The sequence below is a fragment of the Hevea brasiliensis genome, unplaced genomic scaffold (genome assembly GCF_030052815.1).
Source record: "Hevea brasiliensis isolate MT/VB/25A 57/8 unplaced genomic scaffold, ASM3005281v1 Scaf385, whole genome shotgun sequence".
Classification (NCBI taxonomy): domain Eukaryota; kingdom Viridiplantae; phylum Streptophyta; class Magnoliopsida; order Malpighiales; family Euphorbiaceae; genus Hevea; species Hevea brasiliensis.
The window spans coordinates 49098-75418 of NW_026614901.1; the positions used below are offsets into that span (position 1 = coordinate 49098).

The window sequence follows — 26321 nt, forward strand, 5'->3', positions numbered from 1 at the left end:
TTTAAACATATTAGGCCAATAGAAACCTGATGTCAAGACCTTTTCAACAATTTTTGAGACACTAAAATGACCACCATATTCAGAGGAATGACAATGGTAAATAACATCATTTATTTCTTCCTCTGGTATACATCTCCTAATTATTCCATCATTACATCTTCTAAACAAAAGAGGTTCTTCCCAAGAATTAAATTTAACATCATGCAAGAATCTTTTCTTTTGCTGCCAAGATAAATCAGGTGGCAAGACACCACAAGACAAGAAATTCACAATATCAGCAAACCATGGAAGTGCAGAATTCAACATATACAACTGCTCATTCATGAAAAACTCATCAATTGGCACAATTTCATCATCTTTATTTTCAGTTTTTATCCTAGAAAGGTGATCAGCCACCACATTCTCAACACCCTTTTTATCTCTTATTTCCAAATCAAATTCTTGAAGTAACAATATCCATCTAATCAACCTAGATTTAGCTTCTTTCTTGCTCATTAAATACTTTATTGCTGCATGATCAGTGAAAACAATTACCTTTGAGTTGACCAAATAAGAACGGAATTTATTGAGTGCAAATACTACCGCAAGGAACTCCTTTTCAGTTGTGGCATAATTAACTTGAGCTTCATCAAGGGTTAAGCTTGCATAGTAAATGGCATAAGGTTTTCTATCTTTTCGCTGGCCAAGGACAGCTCCAACAACAAACTCGCTTGCATCACACATGATTTCGAATGGCAAAGTCCAATCCGGGGGTTGCATGATAGGAGCTGTTGTTAATGTCGTCTTTAACCTGCAAAAAGCAACCATACAATCTTGATTAAAATCAAATTTAACATCATGATTCAAAAGATTTGTTAAGGGTTTAGCAAGTTTAGAAAAATCCTGAATAAATCGCCGGTAAAACCCGGTATGTCCAAGGAAACTCCGCACTCCTTTGACAGTGGTTGGAGGGGGCATTTTTTCAATAATTTCTATTTTAGCTCTATCCACTTCAATTCCCTATTTGAGATCAAATGCCCTAAAACGATCCTCTTGGACCATAAAGTGGCATTTCTCCCAATTCAACACTGGATCATTATCAAGACACCTGCAAGATTTTAGACAAATTAGTCAAGCATGAATCAAAATTAGTGCCATATCTGAAAAGTCATCCATGAAGACCTCCATAATTTCTTCAATAAAATCAGAAAAATGGCCATCATGCACCTTTGAAATGTGCCAGCATTACACAATCCGAATGGCATCCTTCGATAGGCAAAGGTGCCATAGGGACAGTAAAGGTAGTTTTCTTGATCATCAGGATGTATTGGAATTTGAAAGAAACCAGAATATCCATCTAAGTAACAAAAGAATGAATGCTTGGCTAATCTCTCTAACATTTGATCCATAAAAGGAAGGGGAAAATGGTCTTTTCTTGTGGCATTGTTCAACTTCCTATAGTCTATGCACATTCTCCAACCTGTAACAGTTCTAGTGGGTATCAATTCATTATTTTCATTTTTAACAACTGTCACCCCACCTTTCTTTGGTACAACATGCACAGGACTAACCCACTCACTGTCAGAAATAGGGTAAATAATTCCAGCAGCTAGTAATTTTAGGATTTCCTTTTTCACAACATCCTTCATTGTAGGATTCAATCTTCTTTGGTGTTCAATGGAAGGTTTACTATTTGGCTCAAGGAAAATCCTATGCATACAAACTGTTGGACTAATTCCCTTTATATCATCAATTGCATAACCCAAAACTCTTATATATTCTCTCAAAACTCTCAACAATTTTTCATTCGCAATATTAGTCAATGATGCATTAATTATAACAGGATATGTTTCATTCGGTCCAAGAAAAGCATACCTGAGGTTGGAAGGAAGAGGTTTAAGATCTACCTTTGGGGCATTCTCTACCTTTAATGATGGTGGTTTGATCTCCAAATTTTGCACTCTTTCAAGTTGAAAAATTGTGGCTTCAGGATGTGGTGGAGAGCTCTCCAAGTGTTGTGCAAAAATAGCCATGTTGTGATTATCATCATTAATGCTCCCACCATGGACTAAGCAATTTTCAAGTGGGTCTTGTGGATAGCTTTTTCTGAAATGCTCTTGAACAATCTCATCAATAATGTCTACCCGCAAACAAGACTCAACTTCTTCATGTTTCCTTTTCATGGCTGGATTGATGTTGAATATCATTTGATCATCTCCCACTCTAAGTGTCAATTGCTCACCCTTTACATCAATTAATGCACCAGCTGTTGCCAAAAAGGGTCTTCCCAATAAGATAGGAACTTTTGTGTCTTCTTCCATATCCAAAATGACAAAGTCCACCGGAATGTAAAATTTCCCAACCTTGATAGGCACATTTTCAAGAATGCCTTCCGGATACTTAATTGAACGGTCAGCCAATGAAAGATACATGTTTGTGGGCTTTAATTCTCCCATATTCAACTTCTCATATATTGAAAGAGGCATTAGGCTGACGCTAGCTCCAAGGTCACATAAAGCATTTGCCACACAATTATCACCAATATGACAAGGGATGGAAAACACACCCGGATCTTTGAGTTTGGGAGGTAACTTTTTCTGAATTATAGCACTGCATTGCTCTCCCAAGTTGATGGTGTCATAATCTTCTAGCCTTCTCTTGTTGGAAAGAATCTCCTTCAAAAACTTGGCATAACTTGGCATTTGGGATAGTGCCTCAGTGAATGGCACATTGATATACAACTTCTTTAGCACTTCAAGGAATTTGCCAAATTGTTTGTCTAGTTTATGCTTGATGAATCTTTGAGGGTAGGGAAGGGTGGGTTTGTAAGGTTCAGGTGGGATGTATGGTTTCTCTCCTTCATCTTGCTCACTTTTGCTTTCTTCTTCTTTTTCATTTTTCTTGCTCTCGACTGAATTTTCTTCTTTTGTGCTCTCTTTTTCTTCTCTCTTGTTTTCACTCTCTTGACCAACTTTTTACCACTTCTCAAGGTTACTGACCTTACATTGTTCATGAGGGTTTTGTGGTTGGCTAGGTAGTTTCCCATAGGAATTGCTTCCTGATGAGCTTGCTTGTTGCGCCAATTGAGTCTCCAACATGCGGTTGTGGACTTGTAATTGATCCATGGTTTGTCTCATGTGTTGCATTTTTTCCTCCAATTTGCTATTCATCTTGCTTTGTTCAGCAAAAAATTTCTCCATCATGCTCTCCAAGGTTGGCTTCGGTTCATGAGGTGGAAGGGATTGTTGTGCTCTTGCTTGATATCCTGGTTGTGGCTGCCTTGTGGGCTGAAATTGAGGCTGAAATTGAGGCTTGTTCTACTGCATAAACTGCTGGTTATGAGCATGATTTGAGCTTTGGCCTTGTTGAGCAAAAGTTGCTTGTGGTCTCCATGTTGAGTTGTTCACATTAGAATAAGCATTTCCCATAGGTTTCTGTTGATAACTTCCTGCATAAGCAGCTTGTTCTTGCAAATAATCATCACCATAAGAAGAGTAATCAACTCCACAACTTTGAGTTCCATCTGTGAAGGCAACTTGTTGCATAGTTGTAGGAGTTGAGGTTGTTGCCTTTGTGCAAAAATCACTAAGAAGCTGAGTTAACTGGTCAAATCTTGCATTCATGTAGCTAACTGAGTCTAGTTCATAGATCCCAGCTTTCTTTGGCTCAAGTGCTCTAGGATTTCCCCATAAATGGGTATTATGAGCAATCTTCTCTAATAGATCATAGCATTCTTCACTTGTCATTCTCATGAAATCTCCTCCGCTTGTGAATCAATTGTGTTTCTTATGGTCGAGTAACTCGTGTAGAAATTCAACAATCATCCATTTGGGTATTTCATGATGAGGACATTGCCTTTCAAGCTCCTTAAATCTCATCCAGATTCATACAAAGTTTCATCATCTCTTGGATTAAAAGCTACCATCAAATTCCTCAAATGAGTAGTTTTCCCAGGTGGGAAAAATTGAGATAGAAAAGCTTGAGATAGCTGCTCCCAAGTAGCTATAATAGCTTGTGGCAGTGAGTCATACCACTCCAATGTCAATCGAAGAGAGAATGGAAATAAGGTGAGCAATAACTTCATCGAAACTCAGGTTGTCTTTGTGTGCCACATATCATTAAAAATTTCTTCAAATGAGAATGAGGATTTTCAAGCGGGCTACCTCCAAATTGTGAATTCAACCATTTGAATAAGACCGATTTTAATTCAAATTGATTAGCTCCAATAATAGGTCTGTTATCTCTCACATCAGACATCTAGGAAAAGCATAATCTAACATGGATCTTCTTTGAGGATCATTTTGATTAACAAAGATTTTGCCCGTTTGCTCGTTTCCTCCATTATCTCCTCCAATAGCTCTATTTTGATTCTCCATATTTTCTATTGTCTCCTCTTGCTCAAATATTTGTTGTTCTTCTTTTCGCTTCTTTTCTTCTTTTGTATTCCTTTTTGTTGGCTCGATGAATTTTTCAATTTCGGATTGAACAACAATTCGGTCACTTGTGCTTTTCGATCGTCTCATAAACAAGAAAAGTACCTGAAAAACACAAGGAACAATAGTGAAAATAAAAGAAAATAAAAATTCTAATTAGCTTAAAACAATTAAAATCCAATTTAAAAACAAACAATTCCGAACAGCGCCAAAAACTTGATACGGTGTGTCCGCAAGTGCACGGTCACAGAGTATAGTTTTAAAATGACATCGATCCCACAGGGAATTGTGCTTAAATTGGAAATAAAAGTATAAGCAAATTAGAATGACAAAAATTAAAAGATATTAAAAATAAAATCTAAAAATTAAAATTAAGACAAAAATTAAAGATGTAAAATGAAATTTGGAATTAAAATTGGTATTTAAGGAATTAATGCTAAATCAAACAATTAACTAAAATTAATTAGACTAGATTACCAAAAATTAATTTGAAATTTCTATTTATGAAATTAAGAAGAATTAAATCTAAAAAATTAAAGTAATTCTAGATATTGGATTTAAATTGAAATTGCTATTTATGAGGTTTGGAGAATTTATATCTAACTTCAATGAAAAATAAATTGATTCTAGAGATTGGATTTTCAATATTGTTTGCATGTGATTTTTCCTAATTTAGCCAAACACATGAGAATTGCAATTTTGAGGGAAATCAATTCTTAAATTTTGAAACCTTTTTCAAGCATCTCAAAATTGGTTTTCATTAAATCAAACCCTGTTTTCACGGTATTTCAAATCTAACAAAACCCAATTAATGCTCTAATTGATTTTTGGAAAGTTCCTTAATCTTCTTAGCTTATTTCTAACACCAAGAAAATAAAGTTTATTGCAAGATTATCCATCCCCAATATTCACTTTTCAGTCCATCTATTAAGGATTAAAACTTAACTTAATGAGGGCCCATTCATCAAGCAAGGAAATAAGCACACAAGCAATAAATCAAAATATAACAATCTTCATTTAAATGGCTAAATCAGTTCAAAACCACAAAACAAATCAATATTTACAAACCCATCTCTAGAATCTCAATAAACTACTCACAAATCATTGTTTAAAGACAAACCCAAATGAAGAAATGAAGAAATAATGGAAATGTAAGCTAAAAGGGGTAGAAAAACCCAGCAAATTGCAGCAGATTCTGCTGCACAAAAGTGCAGAAAACGTGATCTGCAGCTGCTGGAAAAAGATGCAGAAGATGCTCCTCCCTTTCCCTCTTTCTCTCTTTCTAAAAATGCCTCCCTTGCTCTCTATGGAAAGAAAGTGATAAAGGGCACTTTATATAGGCGAGGGGACTGTTCTAGAATGGGTAAAAGGGGGAAGGATCCAGAGAAAGTGAGGTAAAAAGGCTGGAGTAACGGAAATGCCACGTCAACAATTTTCCAGTAAAAACGACATAAGCCGAGTCAGTTGTGTCGTGGGTTGTGTTGCGGGTTGTGTTGCGGGTTGTGTCGCTCTCGGCGTGAATATCTGACGATCGACACAACCTGCGACATAAGCTAATTCGGTTGTGCTGCAGGTTGTGTCGCTCTCGGCCATTTTTTTACTCAACTTCAAAATTTTTGCAATTCGACTTTAATCTCCTCCAAATGGCTACTCTGATCAAAATTCATCAAATTTCTCCAGATTTAACCTACAAAACAAATAAATTCCAAAAATTAAACTAAGAAATGTGAAAATTGTAAAATTGACTAAATATATACTAATATCTAAAATAGTAGCTATGAATAAGGGTAAATTATGTGCAAAAATTATACCTAAATGATGATATAAAATGCATGCATCAGGAGTTTTCTCAAATTCAAAGAGCAATTTCTCAATGCTACTGGCAATTCGATTTCCAGGATTTCAATTTCCAGCCCAATGATCATTACATTCCAAATATAGTTTGTGACTATGCTTGGCAACCTCCTGCTGAAGGATGGGTGAAGTTAAATGTGGATGGAGGTTGTTTAGGCAACCCGGGTGATGCAAGTGCAGGTGGTCTTTTGCGAGATGCTTCATCAAATTCGTTGCTGGGGTTCGGTTTTAATATTGGTGAAACTTCCGTTCTAGCCGCAGAACTAATTGGGATTTCATTTGGACTTCAACTAGCTTGGTTGAATGGGTTTCGTCGAGTTATTGTAGAATCAGACTCTTTAAAGGCCGTTAAATTGATTAATAATGAGAGAGATATATCCCTTCATCCTTTAGCTGCTTTGATTCAAGACTGTCGAAGACTTATGAAGATGGATTGGGATTGTTATTTATCCCATATCTATAGAGAACAAAATTTTTGTGCAGATTCTCTTGCAAAGCAGAGTCATGTTTTGCAAATTCAAGAGTTGGCCGGTGGGGACTCACCACCATGTAAAGTACATCGTTTCTGGAATGAGGATAAATTGGGTGTCACTTTAGACGAGTTTTCTTTTAATTTTTAGTCAGTAGAAAAAGAAAACAAAATTATTTGGAAATGTATGTGACACGAAAATTATTGGTTATGGAAAATTAGTATACAAAGTTTGGATCATTTGGTAGCTTTTTTTTTTAATTTTCTTTTATTTGGTTGGTCTTGTTGGAATGTAGAATTTGAAATAATATTTACATAAACACTTCATTATTGTTGTTAATTAATGTATCGATGATATGAAATAATATTATGTTCATTAGTTGTATCTTTGTTGATTGGACTAAAAACGAAAGTTCAGGGTGTTTTAAATTTTTTAACTTTCAATGCATAACAGTTGCTGATGTTGATTAATGGAAGAGACTCAATTGAAATAAGTGTGGTATTCAAGTTTGTAATATGGAAATAAGTCTGGAATATGTACAATTTTGGTTGAATGAACCTTAGGTATGGACAAAACAGAATGTGATGATGTCTATGCAGCAAGAATGATCTTTGATCTCAACTTGTAAAGTCCTTGATCCATGTGTCCAACAAAGAATTGGTTTATCAATCCAGGCCCTATAGAACACAAGAGTAAGTAGAAAAGAAAATCAAACATGAGAATCTATAGAAAGTTGGTATCGACAACAAATCATGTTTAAGGGGGATGCAAATGTACTATTCCTATAAGATGAACTGATTGTGTTTTCCGATCTGTAATAAAGAAAGTTATATAAGAAGGTAAAGAAATGAGTTCATAAAATAAGGATTTGTTAGAACATGTGTGAAGTAGCACCTCTGTCAACAATTATGATCAAAACCAAGATTATGTGAAGCGAAACTTTACTCGCAAAGCTTGTGTACTTAACGCATCCAGCTTCATTCACAATTTTACCTTCCATTAGCTTCATTAATTCTTATTGAATCGATTGGTCTCTGAATCAAGTTGGCAAGCTCATCAGTCCTCTCCTCATATGGCCACAGGTGTAGTAATCGTTTTTGTGACAGAGGCATCCTCTCAGATATTGATTTGCCATTAGCGATAAATTTGCCCCTTCTCTGCTTATTCTTATTTGGATACCCAATCAATTTGAAGCATGACTCTTTGGTATGTCCAATGGCTTTGCTAGAATCCTTCTTCTTAATTGGAGGCTTATCACCAGACCTTGTCCCTTCCTTCTTAATTGGTAATTTCAATTGTTAATTTTATTAGGCTTTGGTTTATTATATGCTAAAGAATTATTTTCTCTTTGTTATTCCTAAATGATGTGAATTTCTTAGATTTTGGTATTCAATTCATAACCATAGAAATAGAATTGTCCGATAAATGAAAAATAAGGATTCTTAGAACTAGAACATATATGTGCTTTTGTTTCTACTGGGTTTCTTGCAGCTGGAACTACCACCATTGTTTTTGGCTCTCATTCTGTTGTTAATTGGATGCGCAATCTTGTAGAAATTGGTACTTACCCTCTCTCTCTCTGTCTCTAGGATTGGGCATTTGTCTCTAGTGAATATCTGTTACACTCATTTCATATAGACATTTTAGGGTAGTTTTGCATTCATTTTGCCCTTATATTTTAGTATATTTTATGTTTTTAGCTTTATTTTAGCTCATTTGTTAAATTTAAATACTTTATATTTGATTTTCCTTATTTTGTTGTTTTTGATAGGATTTTGTGGCAAATCAAGGATCAATGAGTGCATTAGGGAGTGATTTGAAGAAATTTGGAATTCTTTAAGCATGGAGGAAAGTTGAAGAAATCAAGCCTTGAAAGAGCAAACTAGCCGAAAATTGCTTGAGACTTTGCTTAAGGCCATGCTTAGGGTAAAGCGGCAATGCTTAAGGTGCAGCACAAGTCAAGCATGAGCAGAAAAGTCCATTTTACTCTAAGTCTGCCGAGATTTGCTGAAGGTCTGCTTAACCTTAAGCAGACAGTGCGACCAGAGGCTAAATTTGCTAAGAAGCTGCTTAGGGTTAAGCCTAACCCTAAGCAGAATGCCCAGAACGTGAAAGTGCTGCTGACTTGGATAATTTTACACCTCATTTCCTATCCACTCCTTAGCTGTTATTTACTTTTAGGGCAGCTTTTTGGGACCATATAAATTCATCATTTCCTTATTTTTGCCACAAGAGGAAGAAAAGGAAAAACAAAAAGGAAAGAAAAATATATAGAAAGAGGGAGAGAAGACGCCATTCTCTAGGAAGAAGGAGCTGCTGCACGAGTTTGGAGCTCCAGAAACCAGAGACCTTGGTTCTTCCACCTGGGTTTTCCCATTTCAGTCCTTTTATCATGTTTTTCTTTATTCTTCCATCTATATTTCTTGTAAATACCATTATGAGTGAGTAATTTCTTTAGATTTCAGAGTTGGGAAATATGTTTTAGATTAATTTGTGGATTTGGATTGGGTATTTCCTTATTTTACATAAATATGAGTTTTGATTCCTTCCTTGTGTGCTTGATTTACTTGCCTAATGTTGGTACCCATTGGGTATTGTGTTAATCTTTGATTGAAGGACCGAAAGGTGAAAGTCATTGATAGTTAATCAAGGATTGGAACTTAAAATCACCTAGATTTAGAAATAAACTAGGACTTTAAGAGGAATTAATTATTGGTTACAAAACTTAATGGGTTTTAAAGTAATCAAATACATACGAAAGTAGGTTTGGTTATTTTAGAATACACTTTGATATGCTTGAAAAAGATATTAAAGGGATTTAGAATCAATTTCCTTCAAACTCTATTTTTCCCTGAAAATTGGAATGCCCAAGACAAATCCCAATTAATTTATGCATAAATCCCCAACTCTGGAATCACTTTTACCATAATTAGACTTTCGTTTAAATTACCCATTGTCAATTTTAGTTTAATTGCGAGCTAGAATTAGAATTTATTTGTTTGCTCTTTACCCATTTCAATTAGATTAATCAATTTACCTTGCTTATTTACATTTACCATTTATTCATTAATCATTAGCCCAAATAATCGCTTCATTCATAGTTTAGTAATCAAACAGCAAATCCTCGTGGGAACGATACTTGATTCATCACTTTATTACTTGAGACGACCCGTATACTTGCGGATTCGCACCATCAAGTTTTTGGCACCGTTGCCGGGGATTTGATTTTTGCTTGATATTGAACGATTGTTTGTTTGGTTAATTTGGGCATTTTATTTTATTTTCTTTTTACCATTTTACTTTGAGAGTTTGTTTATTTTTGTTTTTTTCAGGTGCTTTATTTTATGAGAAGGACAAAAAGTGAAGAAATCAATCTATTCTTTGACCCAGAAATAGAGAAGACAGCAAAAGCTTTAAGAGCAAAATCTAAAAGGAGAAAAGCTGAAATTAAAGCTCAACAACAACAAGAAAGAGCACAAGAGCAAGAGCAATTACAAGAAGAAATGGCTGACAACAACAACAACAACAATAACAACCGCTCTGTGAAGGATCATGCCTATCCTAACATTGGAGATTTCATGCCAAGTATCACAAGACCAAGGGTAGAAGCTAATAATTTTGAACTGAAGCCTGCACTTTGTCAAATGGTACAACAAGCACAATTTCGAGGAAATCCAAGTGAAAGTCCACATGTGCATCTGGCACACTTTCTTGAGATCAGTGATATGTTGAAGATAAATGGAGTTTCTGATGATGCAATTCGACTCAGATTATTTCCTTTTTCTCTGAAGGACCGAGCTAGAGAGTGGTTACATTCTTTGCCACCGGGTTCTATCACAACATGGGATGAACTTTCTCAAGCATTTTTGGCTCAATATTTTCCACCAAGCAAGACAAAGTCGAGAAATGAGCTGACTTCTTTTAAACCTAGAGATGATGAGAGCTTGTATGAAGCATGGGAGAGGTACAAGGATTTGCAAAGGAGATGTCCACATCATGGGATTCCTAAGTGGATGCTTGTTCAACACTTTTATAATGGAGTTTCACCAGCTATTAGGAGTACAATTGATGCATCTTCTGGAGGTGACCTTATGGAGAAATCTGAAGATGAAGCTTTTTCCGCTCTTGATAAAATTGCTTATAACAACTACCAATGGAGTTGTGAGAGGAATGAGATCAAGAAACCAGCTGGTATGTTTGAGCTTGATGCCATGAATATGATTAATGCTAAGTTTGATGCTTTGACAAAGAAAATGGACAAGCTGAGCATGAAAGTAGATTCTTCAGCTGGAGGTTCTGGTAATACACTAGAAATTGGAGCTGCAAATGTCAATTGTGCAGCAGATTTTTCTGCACTTAATCAAGATTTTTCAAGTGAGCAAGTGGATTATGTAGGGAACTACAATCAAAGACCAGGTGGTAACCCATTTTCTGCAACTTATGATCCAGCATGGAGAAACCACCCAAATTTCTCTTGGGGAGGTAGACAAGGGCAAAATCAGAATTTTCAGCAACCTTCTGGATATCAACAAAATCAGAATTTTCAGCAGAATAGAGGTCCTCCTCCTGGAATTTCTAAACCTCAAAATGTACCTGCTCCACCTCTACCACAACAAGCACAACTAGACAAGACAGCTAGATTGGAATCTATGATTGAAACTCTACTTGTGAGCCATCAAAGTCAACAAGAAATGATTTCTCAATTAGCATCTAAAGTGGATCAAATGGCAACACACAACAAGATGTTAGAGAATCAAATAGCTCAACAAGCTAGCTCTTCAAGTAACAAAGCATATGGGAAGCTTCCTAGCCAACCAGAAAATTCAAGGGAGCATTGCAAGGCTATTATATTGAGAAGTGGAAAAATATTGGAGAATGGGGATAAAAATATTGAAGAGAAAGTTGAAGAAAAGAAAAGCAGAGAAGGAGATGAACAAACTGAAGTTGAAGTTAGAATTGAAGCTGAGAAAGAAAATTCAGTGGAAGAAAAAGGAAGTAAGGAGAGGGAAAGAAAAGAAGAGGAACCCAAATATGTTGCACCTAAAGCCTATATGCCACCTTTACCATTCCCACAAAGGTTTCAGAAAGCAAAATTGGATAAACAATTTGGGAAGTTTTTGGAGGTATTGAAGTCTTTGCATGTGACTATTCCTTTCACTGACGCCTTAGCACAAATGCCTTCATATGCCAAATTTTTGAAGGAGATTTTATCTAACAAGAAGAAATTGGAGGAATTTGAGACTGTAGCTCTCACGGAAGAAAGCAGTGCCATTTTGCAAAATAAGCTTCCACCCAAACTGAAAGATCCTGGGAGTTTCTCCATACCATGTCACATTGGGGATATCAGTATAGATAAGGCTTTATGCGATCTTGGAGCCAGTGTTAGTCTGATGCCATTGTCTATCTATGAGAAAATGAAGATTGGAGAAATGAAGCCTACTACCATATCACTACAGTTAGCAGATAGGTCTATTAAATTTCCAATTGGGGTAGTTGAGAATGTTCCTCTGAAAGTTGGGAAATTTTTCATACCAGTGGACTTTGTGGTATTGGAGATGGAGGAGGATGTACACATTCCTATTATTCTTGGTAGACCTTTCCTTGCTACTGCTGGAGCTGTGATTGATGTAAAAAATGGGAGGCTTACATTAGAAGTTGGGGAAGAGAAAGTTGAATTTAATTTGTTTCAAGCAATGAAAAAGAAAGATGATTCAAACTCATGCTTGAGAGTTGATGTGATAGATGAAGAGATTAGAGAAGTGCTTAAAAAGCAACATCCTAAAGACCCCTTAGAAGCTTGTTTGGTTCATAACATCAAAAAAGGGGATGAGATTGAGGAAGCTGCAGAATATGCTACAATTTTGGAAGGAAATCCACCATTGCCTATGGCTGATATTGAAAAGATTGGGAACTTGAAGCAAGAAACAATTTCATCATCAAAGTTTGAAAAAGGTGAAGCACCTAAGGTAGAGTTGAAACCTCTTCCAACAAATCTCAGGTATGCTTTTCTAGGTCAAAATTCTACATATCCTGTGATTGTTAGTGCCAAATTGACTGATTGTGAGGTTGAGAAATTATTGAGAGTTCTTAGGAAGCATAGAAGGATAATTGGTTATACCATTGATGATATTAAAGGAATACATCCTTCTGTGTGCATGCATAGAATTTTGTTGGAAAATGACCATAAAGCCTCTCGAGAATCACAAAGGAGATTGAATCCAAACATGAAAGAGGTTGTGAAAAAGGAGATCTTGAAATTGCTTGATGCAGGTATCATTTACCCTGTTTCTGACAGCAATTGGGTAAGTCCAGTTCATGTTGTACCTAAGAAAGGGGGCATCACAGTAGTTAAAAATGAAAATGATGAACTAATACCTACAAGAATCAGAATCGATGGAGAATGTGTATAGATTATAGGAAATTGAATAAGGCAACTAGAAAGGACCATTTTCCATTACCATTTATAGATCAAATGCTTGAGAGACTAGCTCATCATTCTTATTTTTGCTACTTGGATGGCTATTCAGGGTTCTTTCAGATCCCTATTCACCCAGATGATCAGGATAAAACTACCTTCACATGTCCTTATGGTACCTTTGCATATCGAAGGATGCCATTTGGACTATGTAATGCCCCTGCAACATTTCAACGATGTATGATGTCCATATTTTCTGACATGATTGAGGGTATTATGGAAGTGTTCATGGATGATTTTTCAGTGTATGGTAAATCTTTTGATGAATGCTTATCTAACTTGTTTAAGGTTTTGCAGAGATGTGAAGAGTTCAATTTAGTTTTGAATTGGGAAAAGTGCCATTTTATGGTACAAGAAGGAATTGTTTTGGGACATCTTGTGTCAAACAGGGGTATTGAGGTGGATAAATCAAAGGTAGAAGTTATTAAGAAAATGCCACCCCCAACATCTGTGAAGGGAGTGAGGAGTTTCTTGGGGCATGCTGGATTTTATAGGAGATTCATCAAGGATTTCTCTAAGATTTCTAAACCTCTTACCAATTTATTGAGTAAAGATGTGGAATTTAATTTTGATACTAATTGTATGAATGCTTTTTGCAGGATAAAGGAAGCTTTGATATCTGCTCCTATTATGCAGCCACCCGATTGGTCATTACCTTTTGAGTTAATGTGCGATGCTAGTGATTATGCCATTGGGGCTGTTTTGGGACAAAGGAAAGATAAGAAGGTGTATGCAATATACTATGCAAGTAGGACCTTAGATGATGCTCAAATAAATTACTCTACTACAGAGAAAGAGTTTTTGGCAGTAGTATTTGCAGTAGACAAATTCAGGTCCTATCTTGTGGGGTCTAAGGTAATAGTGTACACGGATCATGCAGCTATCAAGTATCTCCTTCAGAAAAAAGAGGCTAAACCTAGATTGATAAGGTGGGTGTTACTCCTTCAAGAGTTTGACTTGGAAATTAAAGATAAGAAAGGAGTAGAAAATGTGGTAGCGGATCATCTATCTAGATTGAGGCAAGAACAAGGAGACAATCTGGGAAAAGAGCCCCCAATAGATGATTATTTTCCTGATGAGCAATTGTTAGTAATCATGAATGCAAAAACCCCTTGGTATGCAGATTTTGTGAACTATCTAGTGTGTGGAATCCTTCCACCTGATTTAACATGGCAGCAAAAGAAGAAATTTCTTTTTGATGTGAAGGATTATGATTGGGAGGAACCATTTTTGTTCAAGAGATGTGGAGATGGGCTGATTAGAAGATGTTTAGCTGATGAGGAGATAGGGAATGTTATAAAAGATTGCCATTCTTCACTTTATGGGGGTCATATGAGTGTGACAAAGACTGCAGAAAAAGTTCTTTAAGCAGGGTTCTTTTGGCCACACATGTTTAAGGATGTGAGGAAGTTTGTAAATACATGTGATAGGTGTCAAAGGATGGGTAATATCTCAAAGAGAGATGAAATGCCCCTCCAAAATATATTGGAAGTGGAATTATTTGATGTGTGGGGCATTGATTTCATGGGACCTTTTCCATCGTCCTTGGGACACAAATACATTTTAGTTGGAGTAGATTATGTAAGCAAATGGGTTGAAGCTATACCATCTCCAACTAATGATGTAAGAGTTGTGATTAAATTCCTTAAAAAGTTCATTTTTACAAGATTTGGAACTCCACGTGCCATTATAAGTGATGGAGGTTCTCATTTTTGCAACCATCAATTTGAAAGATTATTGCAAAAATATGGTGTGAAGCATAAGCTTGCAACACCCTACCATCCACAAACTAGTGGTCAAGTGGAGATTTCCAATAGAGAGCTGAAAAGAATTCTTGAGAAAACAGTGAATTGTTCGAGGAAAGATTGGTCACTAAAGTTAGATGATGCTCTTTGGGCCTATAGAACAGCCTTTAAAACCCCTATCGGAACTACCCCATTTAGATTGGTTTATGGGAAGGCTTGTCATTTACCTTTGGAGCTGGAGCATAGAGCATATTGGGCCATAAGGACACTGAACTTTGACTTAAAAACTGCAGGAGAAAAAAGAATGCTGCAACTAAATGAACTTGAGGAGCTTAGATTGGATGCTTATGAAAATGCCAAGCTTTACAAGGAAAGAACTAAGAGATGGCATGATAAGCATATTAGGAGGAAAGAATTTCAAGAAGGTGATGTTGTTCTTCTATACAACTCTAGGTTGAGGTTATTTCCAGGAAAATTGAAGTCAAGATGGTCAGGGCCCTACACTGTTATAAAAGTATACCCCTATGGAGCTGTTGAGATAAGCAATGAGACCTCAGGGACTTTCAAAGTTAATGGGCAGAGATTAAAACATTATATTGTTGGAGAACCCACGCAAAAATTTGTAGAGGTTTCATGGCTTGGTTCTCCAGTCAGGGATACTTAGGAGAATTGGAGTGGAAGGTCAAGCTTAAGACCTTAAACAAGCGCTTCTTGGGAGGCAACCCAAGCGTATCCTTTTATAGTTCATTAATTTTCCATTTCATTTTCATTTCAGTTTTTACCCTCATTAATCTCAAAAGTGACATTTGTTTATCTTTTGTAGGCCATTCATGAAGATTGGGCAAGTTTACACTTGTTGCAAAAAAAAAAAAAAATAAAGAATTAAAGGGAAGCAAGTATAAGCAACATTCTGCACTTTATGCAGTGCCTGTGAACAGTAACACCTTTAAACTTGTGCTAAATTGCTGATATTGCAGTCTACTTGATAGTATATGTTTGATTTTGTGTTTTGTGTAAATTCTGTGAAATGCAACTTGAATGAGGATCAATTTTGATATTTAGGACTGATGTGAGCTTTATTGAAGTGCAAAAATAGTGTTTGTTAAGTTTTACCTTTTAGTGTATATATAATTTTCTAATCTGTTAGGAATTTACATGATTTTGTTTGAATTGCTGCTAATTTTTGCAATCTGCAGATTTTTGCTACTGTTCATGCTGCTAAAAAGGTCAATTTCTACATTTTTTCTGCAATTCTTGGTTGATTGGAACTTGTCTGAAATGCTGCTGAAAATATGCTTTTGGTGTAAGTTTAGAAAGGAGACCATTTCATTGAATGTGCAAAAAGGATAGTCACAATGGATGCTTAAAATGAACAATGATTGCAAAAAGCTAAATGAACATGTGCTATGCTTACTAAGTTTATGAGAGAGATGAACTTAAATCCATCAATTTTATGGTGTTTGTGTGTATTTGGTAATTGCTGAGGGTTACAATAGCATTCCATAGCTTTTGGACTGATTTTGGTAAGCAAAACCACAATTTTGCCCAAAACCTGCCGAAACTTGCTGATGACATTGCTTGTCAAGCAAAGTCTTAAGCAAATTCTGCTGAACCTTACGCCTAACCCTAAGCATGGCCCAAAATACCACATGTCTACCCCACATTTTAAAAAGCCCAGCATTTCCGCCAATTTTCCAAAAACCTCGCCAACACTCCCGATAAACCTCGTCGACTTCCTTCCTCACGCCATTTTTTCCGGCAATTTTTACAGGAAGCCGAAAGGTTTCCTCCTTTTCATTAAAATGGTAAGAACCAAAATGTGGTCCTCTCACAAACCTAAACTCAGTGGACTTCGACATTCTGTCAAATCTAAAATGGGTACTCCATCCTCATTACCCACAAACCCTAACCCCAGCCCCAGTCCGCCATTACCTCAGTCCCCACCACCACAAACGCCGCCATTACCACAATCACCACCACCTCAGTCACCGCCCCCGCCTCCAAGCCAAATACCACCTCTTATTCCGCCGACTCCCCTCTCGCCGCAATCCGAGCCGCCAAATGAAACACAAATTACCGACACCCATTCCCCCGAACCAACGCCTGACTCTGTTCCTACTCAAACGAAGACCCAAGGAAAAACAAAAAGGGCTGCAAGTAAACCTAAGAAAACCCCTGTCGGAAAAAGGAAACGAGTACCCTCTGTCCCCTTCGACTTAAACTCTCCACCTCAGTCCTCTGAACCAGTTAGCAAAAGGACCAGGTCTTCCTCGCAAACCCCAGCACCAGCGGTCCAAACACCAGTAACCCAGTCTCCCTTACATTCTCCAGCACCTGCGTCATCTGCAGATACTATAGAGGAGGTAATTTCTCCATTACCTTGGGCTTTTAGGGATATGGATATGAAAAAGGCATATGAGAAATTACTTTCTAAAAATATTTTGGCAAACAAGTATATGGATGAGCAGATTTTGAAAGAATTAGGCATTTATGATTCTGTCTTTGCCTATTTGGATGTTGTTAGCTGGACTGATTTTGCTAAAATTAGGGAACCAGTGTACAAGGATCTAACCCTCGAATTTTTGAGTTCCCTAAAGTTGAGTTTCAAACCAACAGTGCCTGAACATAAAGATATGATATATTTTCGATGTGCTGGAATTGATAGGGAGTTAGACATGGGTGCTTTGAATGCCATTTTTGGTTTTCAGGATTCGGGGTATAAAAACATTGAGTGGCAGCAAACTGTTTATGACCCTGTTCAATTCTGGAAAGATATTGCACCTTTTGGAGGTTATTATAGACAGAGGACTGCAAAAGCCTCTAGGATAGTTGACCATGTATTGAAATACCTCCATCGGTTCATTACTTACACTGTTTTAGGAAGGGGACACAGTAACAGTATTGTGGGTGCTGGGGATTTGTTTCTATTGTGGTGCATGAAGGAGAGAAAACAAGTAAGTACAGCCCATTTCATAGCTACTCATTGGCACCAAATTGTCACAAAGCATACTAAAGGTAGTATTGTTTTTGGGGGGTATATAACTGCCATAGCAAAATCATTTAGCTTTGATGCTAGTCTATATAAATTCTTTGCCAGTTTAGGGAATCATATATAGACAAAGACCATGTTGCCGCATATGGATGTTTGTGAGAAAATAGGCCATACATATACTGCATTCTGACAAGACTGATACCCGACTCATCGCAAACCCCACCACTTTTGAACCAGCAGAACCACAACCAACCTCTACCCCACACTTCTCAGCAGACATGTTATCCATCTTAAAATCCTTGGAATCCAGAATAACAACTTTCACTGTCAACACCGCTCCCTCACGATACCACGTAAATTCTTGCTTCCTTGAAAAACTTAGAAATCAAAATTGAAGCCATGGGTCGGAGCGAGTTAACCAAAAGAAGAAGCTAGAAAAGAAACTTAAAAAGAGATTTTTATCTCTTAAAAAGAAACAGAAGCAACATCAACTTCAAATGCTGGAGCTTTACAACAAACTGGCCCAATCCTACAACAATTTATATCATTGGGGCCAAGCCATGTTTCAAGAAATGAAAGACCTCACAGAAAACTTGAAACTGCTCAAGCTTGGATCACACTGAACCTATCGCAGAACTCGGCGGACCACGATGCAGAACCAAGGCTTGATAGCGTAACTCGATCGATGTGCAGTTTTAATTTCTGTTTTCAGTTTATTTTGTAATCTGTTTATTTTAGCTTTCGAACTTTGGTACTAGTTGTAATACTTTGGTAATTAGTTTTTATGATTATACTTGCACTTCTTTCCTTTAGTTTACTTATTTTATTTCATTTTACTCTATTTTATTTTCTGCTATGGACATAGTTACTCTGTGAATGCTTTTTGGTTTAATTTTTGATTTAACTGTTAGATCTTATTTCTTTACATTTTTTCATCTTCTTGCACATTATTTTTGCACTTTATCTTTTCTTCAATCCTAACTTTGTTGACATTGATGAGTTGCACAAATTTTCTTTGAGCCGCATCTGTTCCACATCAGTTGGAGGTAACAGCTTCCCTTTTACCATTTATGCTTATGGTATGTTGCCAATGCTTATGCTTTCGCTTTACCCTACGCAGCAGGTTAAGCAACATCTTAAGCAGTGTAAATTCATACATTTGGGATACTTTTTCACATTTTTTTCTCTCTAAAGCTTTATTGTTAATATCATTTTGAGCTAATTCTGGAATTCTTGAGCTTATATTTATTTAATCCCCAATTGTATAAATTTCAATAATTTAGCAATTCTCACAGTTTTACCCATCTTTGCATTCATTTTTAACATTGAGGACAATGTTTCATTTGAGTTTGGGGGTGAAGGCAAAATTTTTGCAAATTTTTAAAAATTTTCTTTTATTCATTTATTGCATTTCATTCATCCATATATAGATAATCCATACACTTATACATATACCACACACATGTCTATACTTATACACATACATTTGCATATAGTTTTCATATAGATTACACTTAGTTTTAATTTGATTTATGCATTCATTTTAGGATCATGCATATAAAAAATAATTTTTTTACCTTGTCCTTAGAGGATTGAGAGTTGCTTTGAAGAGCAATTAAGCTTACTTTTAGAAGGGTTTGATGGATTGAAAGTTCTAGATAGGTGCAAAGCTATTAGATTCTTGCTTTAGTTTATATCTTCTTAGCCAAGGGCCACCCAATCAATTGCATTGACTTTGAGTGCTTAGAGAAAACTCTAGAGTGAGAAGTAGCTAATTGATGTCTCACCAATCCTAGAACAATCTTCCTAAACCTTTCAAGGCGAAATCATAGCATACACTTGAAAAAGAAATGATCTAGGCATTCTTTGAATTTTAAACCCATATTTTAGCCTTAGCCAACCTCACTTCAAAATTTCCCTTTGAAACCAATTTGAGCCTACATTTATCTCTCTTACTCCTTTGGAACCCACATCAATGCCTAGCCATAAACCCAAACACTTACCTACCCTCCATGAGAATAATTCTCTAAGTGATAGATACACATAAAAAAAAAAAAGAAAAAAAATATATGTATAACAATTAGTTGGGAGAAGTGACTAAAAAAAAAGCTAGCAAATTCAATTATGGTATGTAAAGTAATTCACCACCCAAATACACAAAGAAATGAGTTTGGGGGTGAATTGAAAGGGACAATTATAATTCAAAGTCAATGTTATTTATGTAGTCCCTCTAAAAGCTTCAAAATTATATGCTAGCATTGGTGAACAGTTGTAAAGTTCCTTCCCCCATTTGATTCAAAAAAAAAAAAAAAGAAAAAAAAAATTTTTGTGTGTCTTGATCTTTTAATAATTTGATTATCCTCATATTTTGTTACCTTTATCCTTTCTTTGTTAGCCATATTATCACCCCCTTAGCCCCATTATAACCCTTGAAAGTCCTTTTGATCTTTTGATGGTGTTTTTGTTACATTAGTGGAGATTGGAATAGGAGAATTGCCTATGGGATTGTGATATCGTTAATTCATTCATTTACTTCCATCATTATTTGAGATACTTTAGCTTATGGATTACCCTATAGTCTATTTAGGCACGATTATTCTTTGTGATTGATTGGTTTGGGCTTGATGATATGGATAATTGACCCAAGGCTAAGCGGTGATAACTTTGGTAAGGATTAAATTCTTCGCATCTTGAAAGTGGGTATATGGTTTGTTGGTGGCTAAAGGTAAGCTTGAGAGTTTGGATAAGTAATTTTCATAAATTTAAGGTAAGGTACCCCAAATTGCATTAATTGTTTTAATTTGCTTGAGGACATGCAAAGATTTAAGTTTGGGGGAATTTGTTACACTCATTTCATATAGACATTTTAGGGTAGTTTTGCATTCATTTTGCCCTTATATTTTAGTATATTTATGTTTTTAGCTTTATTTTAGCTCATTTGTTAAATTTAAATACTTTATATTTGATTTTCCTTATTTTGTTGTTTTTGATAGGATTTTGTGGCAAATCAAGGATCAATGAGTGCATTAGGGAGTGATTTGAAGAAATTTGGAATTCTTTAAGCATGGAGGAAAGTTGAAGAAATCAAGCCTTGAAAGAGCAAACTAGCCGAAAATTGCTTGAGACTTTGCTTAAGGTCATGCTTAGGGTAAAGCGGCAATGCTTAAGGTGCAGCACAAGTCAAGCATGAGCAGAAAAGTCCATTTTACTCTAAGTCTGCCGAGATTTGCTGAAGGTCTGCTTAACCTTAAGCAGACAGTGCGACCAGAGGCTAAATTTGCTAAGAAGCTGCTTAGGGTTAAGCCTAACCCTAAGCAGAATGCCCAGAACGTGAAAGTGCTGCTGACTTGGATAATTTTACACCTCATTTCCTATCCACTCCTTAGCTGTTATTTACTTTTAGGGCAGCTTTTTGGGACCATATAAATTCATCATTTCCTTATTTTTGCCACAAGAGGAAGAGAGGAGAAACAAAAAAGGAAGAAAATATATAGAAAGAGGGAGAGAAGACGCCATCCTCTGGAGGAAGAAGGAGTCTGCGACGAGTTTGGAGCTCGAAACCAGAGACCTTGGTTCTTCCACACAGGTTTTCCCATTTCAGTCCTTTAATCATGTTTTTCTTTATTCTTCCATCTATATTTCTTGTAAATACCATTATGAGTGAGTAATTTCTTTAGATTTGAGTTGGGAAATATGTTTTAGATTAATTTGTGGATTTGGATTGGGTATTTCCTTATTTTACATAAATATGAGTTTTGATTCCTTCCTTGTGTGCTTGATTTACTTGCCTAATGTCGGTACCCATTGGGTATTGTGTTAATCTTTGATTGAAGGACCGAAAGGTGAAAGTCATTGATAGTTAATCAAGGATTGGAACTTAAAATCACCTAGATTTAGAAATAAACTAGGACTTTAAGAGGAATTAATTATTGGTTACAAAACTTAATGGGTTTTAAAGTAATCAAATACATACGAAAGTAGGTTTGGTTATTTTAGAATACACTTTGATATGCTTGAAAAAGATATTAAAGGGATTTAGAATCAATTTCCTTCAAACTCTATTTTTCCCTGAAAATTGGAATGCCCAAGACAAATCCCAATTAATTTATGCATAAATCCCCAACTCTGGAATCACTTTTACCATAATTAGACTTTCGTTTAAATTACCCATTGTCAATTTTAGTTTAATTGCGAGCTAGAATTAGAATTTATTTGTTTGCTCTTTACCCATTTCAATTAGATTAATCAATTTACCTTACTTATTTACATTTACCATTTATTCATTAATCATTAGCCCAAATAATCGCTTCATTCATAGTTTAGTAATCAAACAGCAAATCCTCGTGGGAACGATACTTGATTCATCACTTTATTACTTGAGACGACCCGTATACTTGCGGATTCGCACCATCAATATCGAATCCTGAACAATTAATGAATCTAACATACTTATTCATGAAATCTCTCTTCTTCTCAGTTTTGATTTTCTAGCTCTTCTGTTATTTTTCTCTTTTTGATTCGTTTAGCTATTTACTTTGTCAAAGCATTGGGTTGTTAAATTCACTTTGTTATTCTTTTACTGAATTTAATTGCACTTGAAATCATTTTTTAATTTACTAGATTTCATTTTTCTTCTATCAGGTACGATTCTTATCTTCTTTCTAAGGCTGAGAAAAACTGTAAGTTAGAGGGAAGTTTTCACTAGAGCACTCTTTACTTTCTTGCACTTAGTTGAATGAAAATAGTCAAAATGGCCTAAGTTTAAACTTTGTCTCAGAAATTTTGTATAAGTTGGCCATTGATGATATTTTAACGCACTGGCTTTGGCATTGATTTTTTTTTTTTATTTGGAGGAAAGAATGATCGATTGGAGTAAGATTCACGGGTGTTTCACTATAAATTACAATACGTGGAATTCAATGGTGTTTCTTTTTCTTTTTCTTTTTCTACTTAAAAAAGAGCTAAAATTCTTGTTTAGGGGCCTTAGAAATGTCTATATTGTGGCAAGTCAGATCTGTGAAATTGATTGTACTGCCTAAATGAATATCAATTTAGTTGTTATACAATTTAGGATAAATATTTCGCTATCTCCCACAAAGGAGAGTGAATCTTAATATGCTGCTTGCTTACCTTGCTTCCGGTTTGGTTCTTCTCTTTGCTTATTATTACTTAAGCTTTCGACTTGGTTCTTTGACTATCCTTGGATTTCTTATAAAATTCCTAATTCTTTTTAATTGGGTGTATTATTTGTTATCTTTGACAGAACGAAACCATGGTAGCAATTAAAGCTCCACGTGGCACTACTTTGGAAGTCTCAGATCCTGATGAGGTAATCCCATAAGCAGACGCCGGTCGATCAAGTACAAAATGCATAATTTTTGTGCAGGCATACTCAATATGGGCTATTAACTATCCCCAAAGGAGATACAGGATAGTCCTTAGAAGTACAATGGGTCCCATAGATGTTTATCTTGTCAGGCACTGTTCCTTCTTATGCGTTTTATATGACTGGTGAGACAAACTTCACATTAGTGGAATGGTTTATCCATTGAATTTTTTGAGACTTTTAAATAACTATTCTGATCCCTCTCCCCGTTGCCCCTTCACATTAATTAATTAATCTGCCATTATTTTGAATGTTACCTATTGGTGGGATACAAAATTCATGTAAAACCTGCCTTCAGTTATGTATAAGCTCTTTATCAGTTTGTTGGTCTCAGTCTTTGATGGTTTGGAAAATTAGGAACAACTGCTCTTGCGGAAAGAATTTCTAATTCGGTACAAACAATTCAATTGTTCAAAAGATACTAGATTGCATATATAAACTTGCAAAATTCGCTTTAAAGTGCCTAATGATTGACCTTGAATTAGTTTATCTAATATAGCTGTGATGAATTATTTGCCAGTGGTCTGTTCTTGCTTCAATGAATCATCTCTAATGTATTTTTTATTTATTCTAGTGCTATAGGGTAGTGTTGACAGTTGATGCACACACCCATATGTGCCATAGGGTAGTGTTGTAAAATGCATCTGTCATCACAAATAATCTTTAGACTGCAAAGGAGCTAAGAAATAATGTCACTTTAGTCATAAGGGCAACATTAGTAGTTTGTGCATAATTCAAAACTGTTGTTTCAGCACTCCTCAAGGCTGCAAGAAAGATTAATTTTAGAGATATTTGAAGCCAAATAGCCTGCAACTGAAAGGTATAATGTGTTTAGACTGTCTATTCCATGAGTTTAAAAAATTTTAGTTGAATTTCTTTATCTGCTTGATTGACAAACTCTGATTTTCACTTTCACTTTTTTTTTTTGTGCATTATAAATTCTTGGAATAATTGGAAAATGATCTTTGTCAATGACCATCTTGGACTGGTCAAGATTGGTGATCTAGGCCTTGCAGCAATCATACAGGGTTCTCAATCAGCACATAATGTCATAGGTACTTGTTAATTACTCTCATTGAAACACGTAAACGATTATGTCCATTTTAGCTAATTATATTATTTCTTAACTTGCAGTAGCATTTGTTAGGCACCCTAGAATTCATGGCACCAGAATTATACGAATGGGATTACAATAAGCTTGTTGATATTTACTCAATTTGGTAGGTGTGTTTTAGAGATGCTTACATCTGAATACCTTTATGGTGAATGTGTTAACCCGGCACAAATTTACAAGAAAGCGACTTCGGTAAATCATGATGCCAAGATTTATAATTATTATCAAGCTAGAGTATGACATTCATACCATTTCAGTTATGCAGGGAAAGCTTTCTGCTGCATTCTATCAGATTCAGGACTTAAAGAAGAGCGGCTTATTGATGCCTATCATACATTCAACTACCAAGAAGATGATGGGACTAATCATCCTTTCAATTCTTTCTCCTTTTGTTCATTATCTCAAGCATCCATTTACCCGTTCAATTTCTGAGAATTTGATGTTTAATCCATTTATTGTGGAATGTGGAATTAGAAAACCATCAAATATATGTATATAAATTATTTTTCTCAATAGTATAGAGAATTTAATATTTTCATATTAAATTCTTGACATTAATTTGTACAAGGTCATTACAATTTATAATATTAAGATTAAATGCAAATTGGTATGAAAAATTTGTTGCAAATTTTTTTTTTTTGGAGCCAATATTGCTCATGAATTTTTTTTTTCTATTAATATAATTTTTAGTGGATAAATTTTTATTATTAGTGGGGAATTTATCTGTCCACTAAAAGTTGTGTTTTTTTTTACGAAAATTTATTTTGCCACTAGGGGTTGATTTTTTGTGGTGAAAAATTATTTCACCGCTAAAAATAATGTTTAGTGGTGGTCTTTTGTTTCACTGCAAAAACCTTTTGTGACATTTTTTTTTTGGCAAACTAGTGGCAATTTTAAGATTCATCATTAAAGTTTTTAGAGGTGAAATTTGAGGCTTTAGTGGTGAATTCCCCTCCCCGCAAAAAAAGATCTTGTTTTGTTCTAGTGGCAAAATACGATTTGAGTTTGATTTATATTATAATTATAATTTTTATTATAATTATTTTTAGAAAAGTATAAATGTCTGATTTTTAATTTATTTTATAAAAATTGATTTTTTAAAAAATAAAAATTATGATTTTTTTTATATAAAAAGAGGAAATTATAATTTTAATGAACTCTTATTTATAAACTTTTGTTTTGATTTGCAATAAAAAAAAAAACTTAGTTAAGTAGAAGTAACTGCAATTAAGACTATGAATTTAAACTTATATAAATTCAAAATGAACTTAAATAAATTATAATAAATTATTTATAAAATTTTAAATAATTTAAAAATTAAGAATATTTGTGTCCGATCAAAAGTTTACCCTCTTATTCGTATATTCATATATAATTATAGATAAATAGATTATAGATTATAGATATAGATAGATTATAGATATATTCTTAATTTATATAAAATGCTTTTAAGAGGTTATTTTTATAATTTTTTAACTTTACAAATAATTTTATTTTTGTGTTAACTATATAGTACAATAGTAATTCGTCATTTCTATTTTCTAAACAACATCTTTATCCATTAATTTCTTTTTTTCAAATTCGTTATAATATATAATTATTTTATTTTATTACATTTAAGTCAATAATTTAATTAATTATAGAGTACAAATTTTCTTAAAAATTTTAACTAATTAAAACATAGTAATTCATAAATCTTTTCTATAAAATGATTTATAAATTAATAAATATTTTTATTTATGTAATTAACTTTATTAATATTAAAATTTTAATTTTAATTAAAATAATTAAATTATATATATATAAATAAAAAATATAACTTATATACTATTATTGCACGTACCTTAAAAAAGCTTGTCAGAATATATATATA

General features: G+C 34.9%; 1 protein-coding gene, 2 long non-coding RNA genes and 1 other non-coding gene across 4 annotated transcripts; 3 read left to right on the forward strand and 1 right to left on the reverse strand.

The window, feature by feature from the left end:
• Window positions 1-7884: 7884 nt before the first annotated feature.
• On the forward strand, window positions 7885-8296 carry LOC131177264 (uncharacterized). Its single transcript, XR_009146849.1, has 2 exons — window positions 7885-8021; window positions 8228-8296. It is a non-coding gene; the product is annotated as an uncharacterized LOC131177264 (long non-coding RNA).
• A 2337-nt stretch (window positions 8297-10633) lies between these two features.
• Window positions 10634-10739, reverse strand: LOC131177266 (small nucleolar RNA R71). The gene has a single exon (XR_009146851.1). It is a non-coding gene; the product is annotated as a small nucleolar RNA R71 (small nucleolar RNA).
• Window positions 10740-16830: 6091 nt separating this feature from the next.
• On the forward strand, window positions 16831-23289 carry LOC131177263 (uncharacterized). The gene is made up of 2 exons (XM_058142232.1): window positions 16831-17319; window positions 23212-23289. The coding sequence occupies exons 1-2, from the start codon at window positions 16831-16833 to the stop codon at window positions 23287-23289; spliced, it is 567 nt and encodes a 188-aa protein (XP_057998215.1).
• A 712-nt stretch (window positions 23290-24001) lies between these two features.
• Window positions 24002-24860, forward strand: LOC131177265 (uncharacterized). The gene is made up of 3 exons (XR_009146850.1): window positions 24002-24154; window positions 24329-24389; window positions 24469-24860. It is a non-coding gene; the product is annotated as an uncharacterized LOC131177265 (long non-coding RNA).
• Window positions 24861-26321: the final 1461 nt, after the last annotated feature.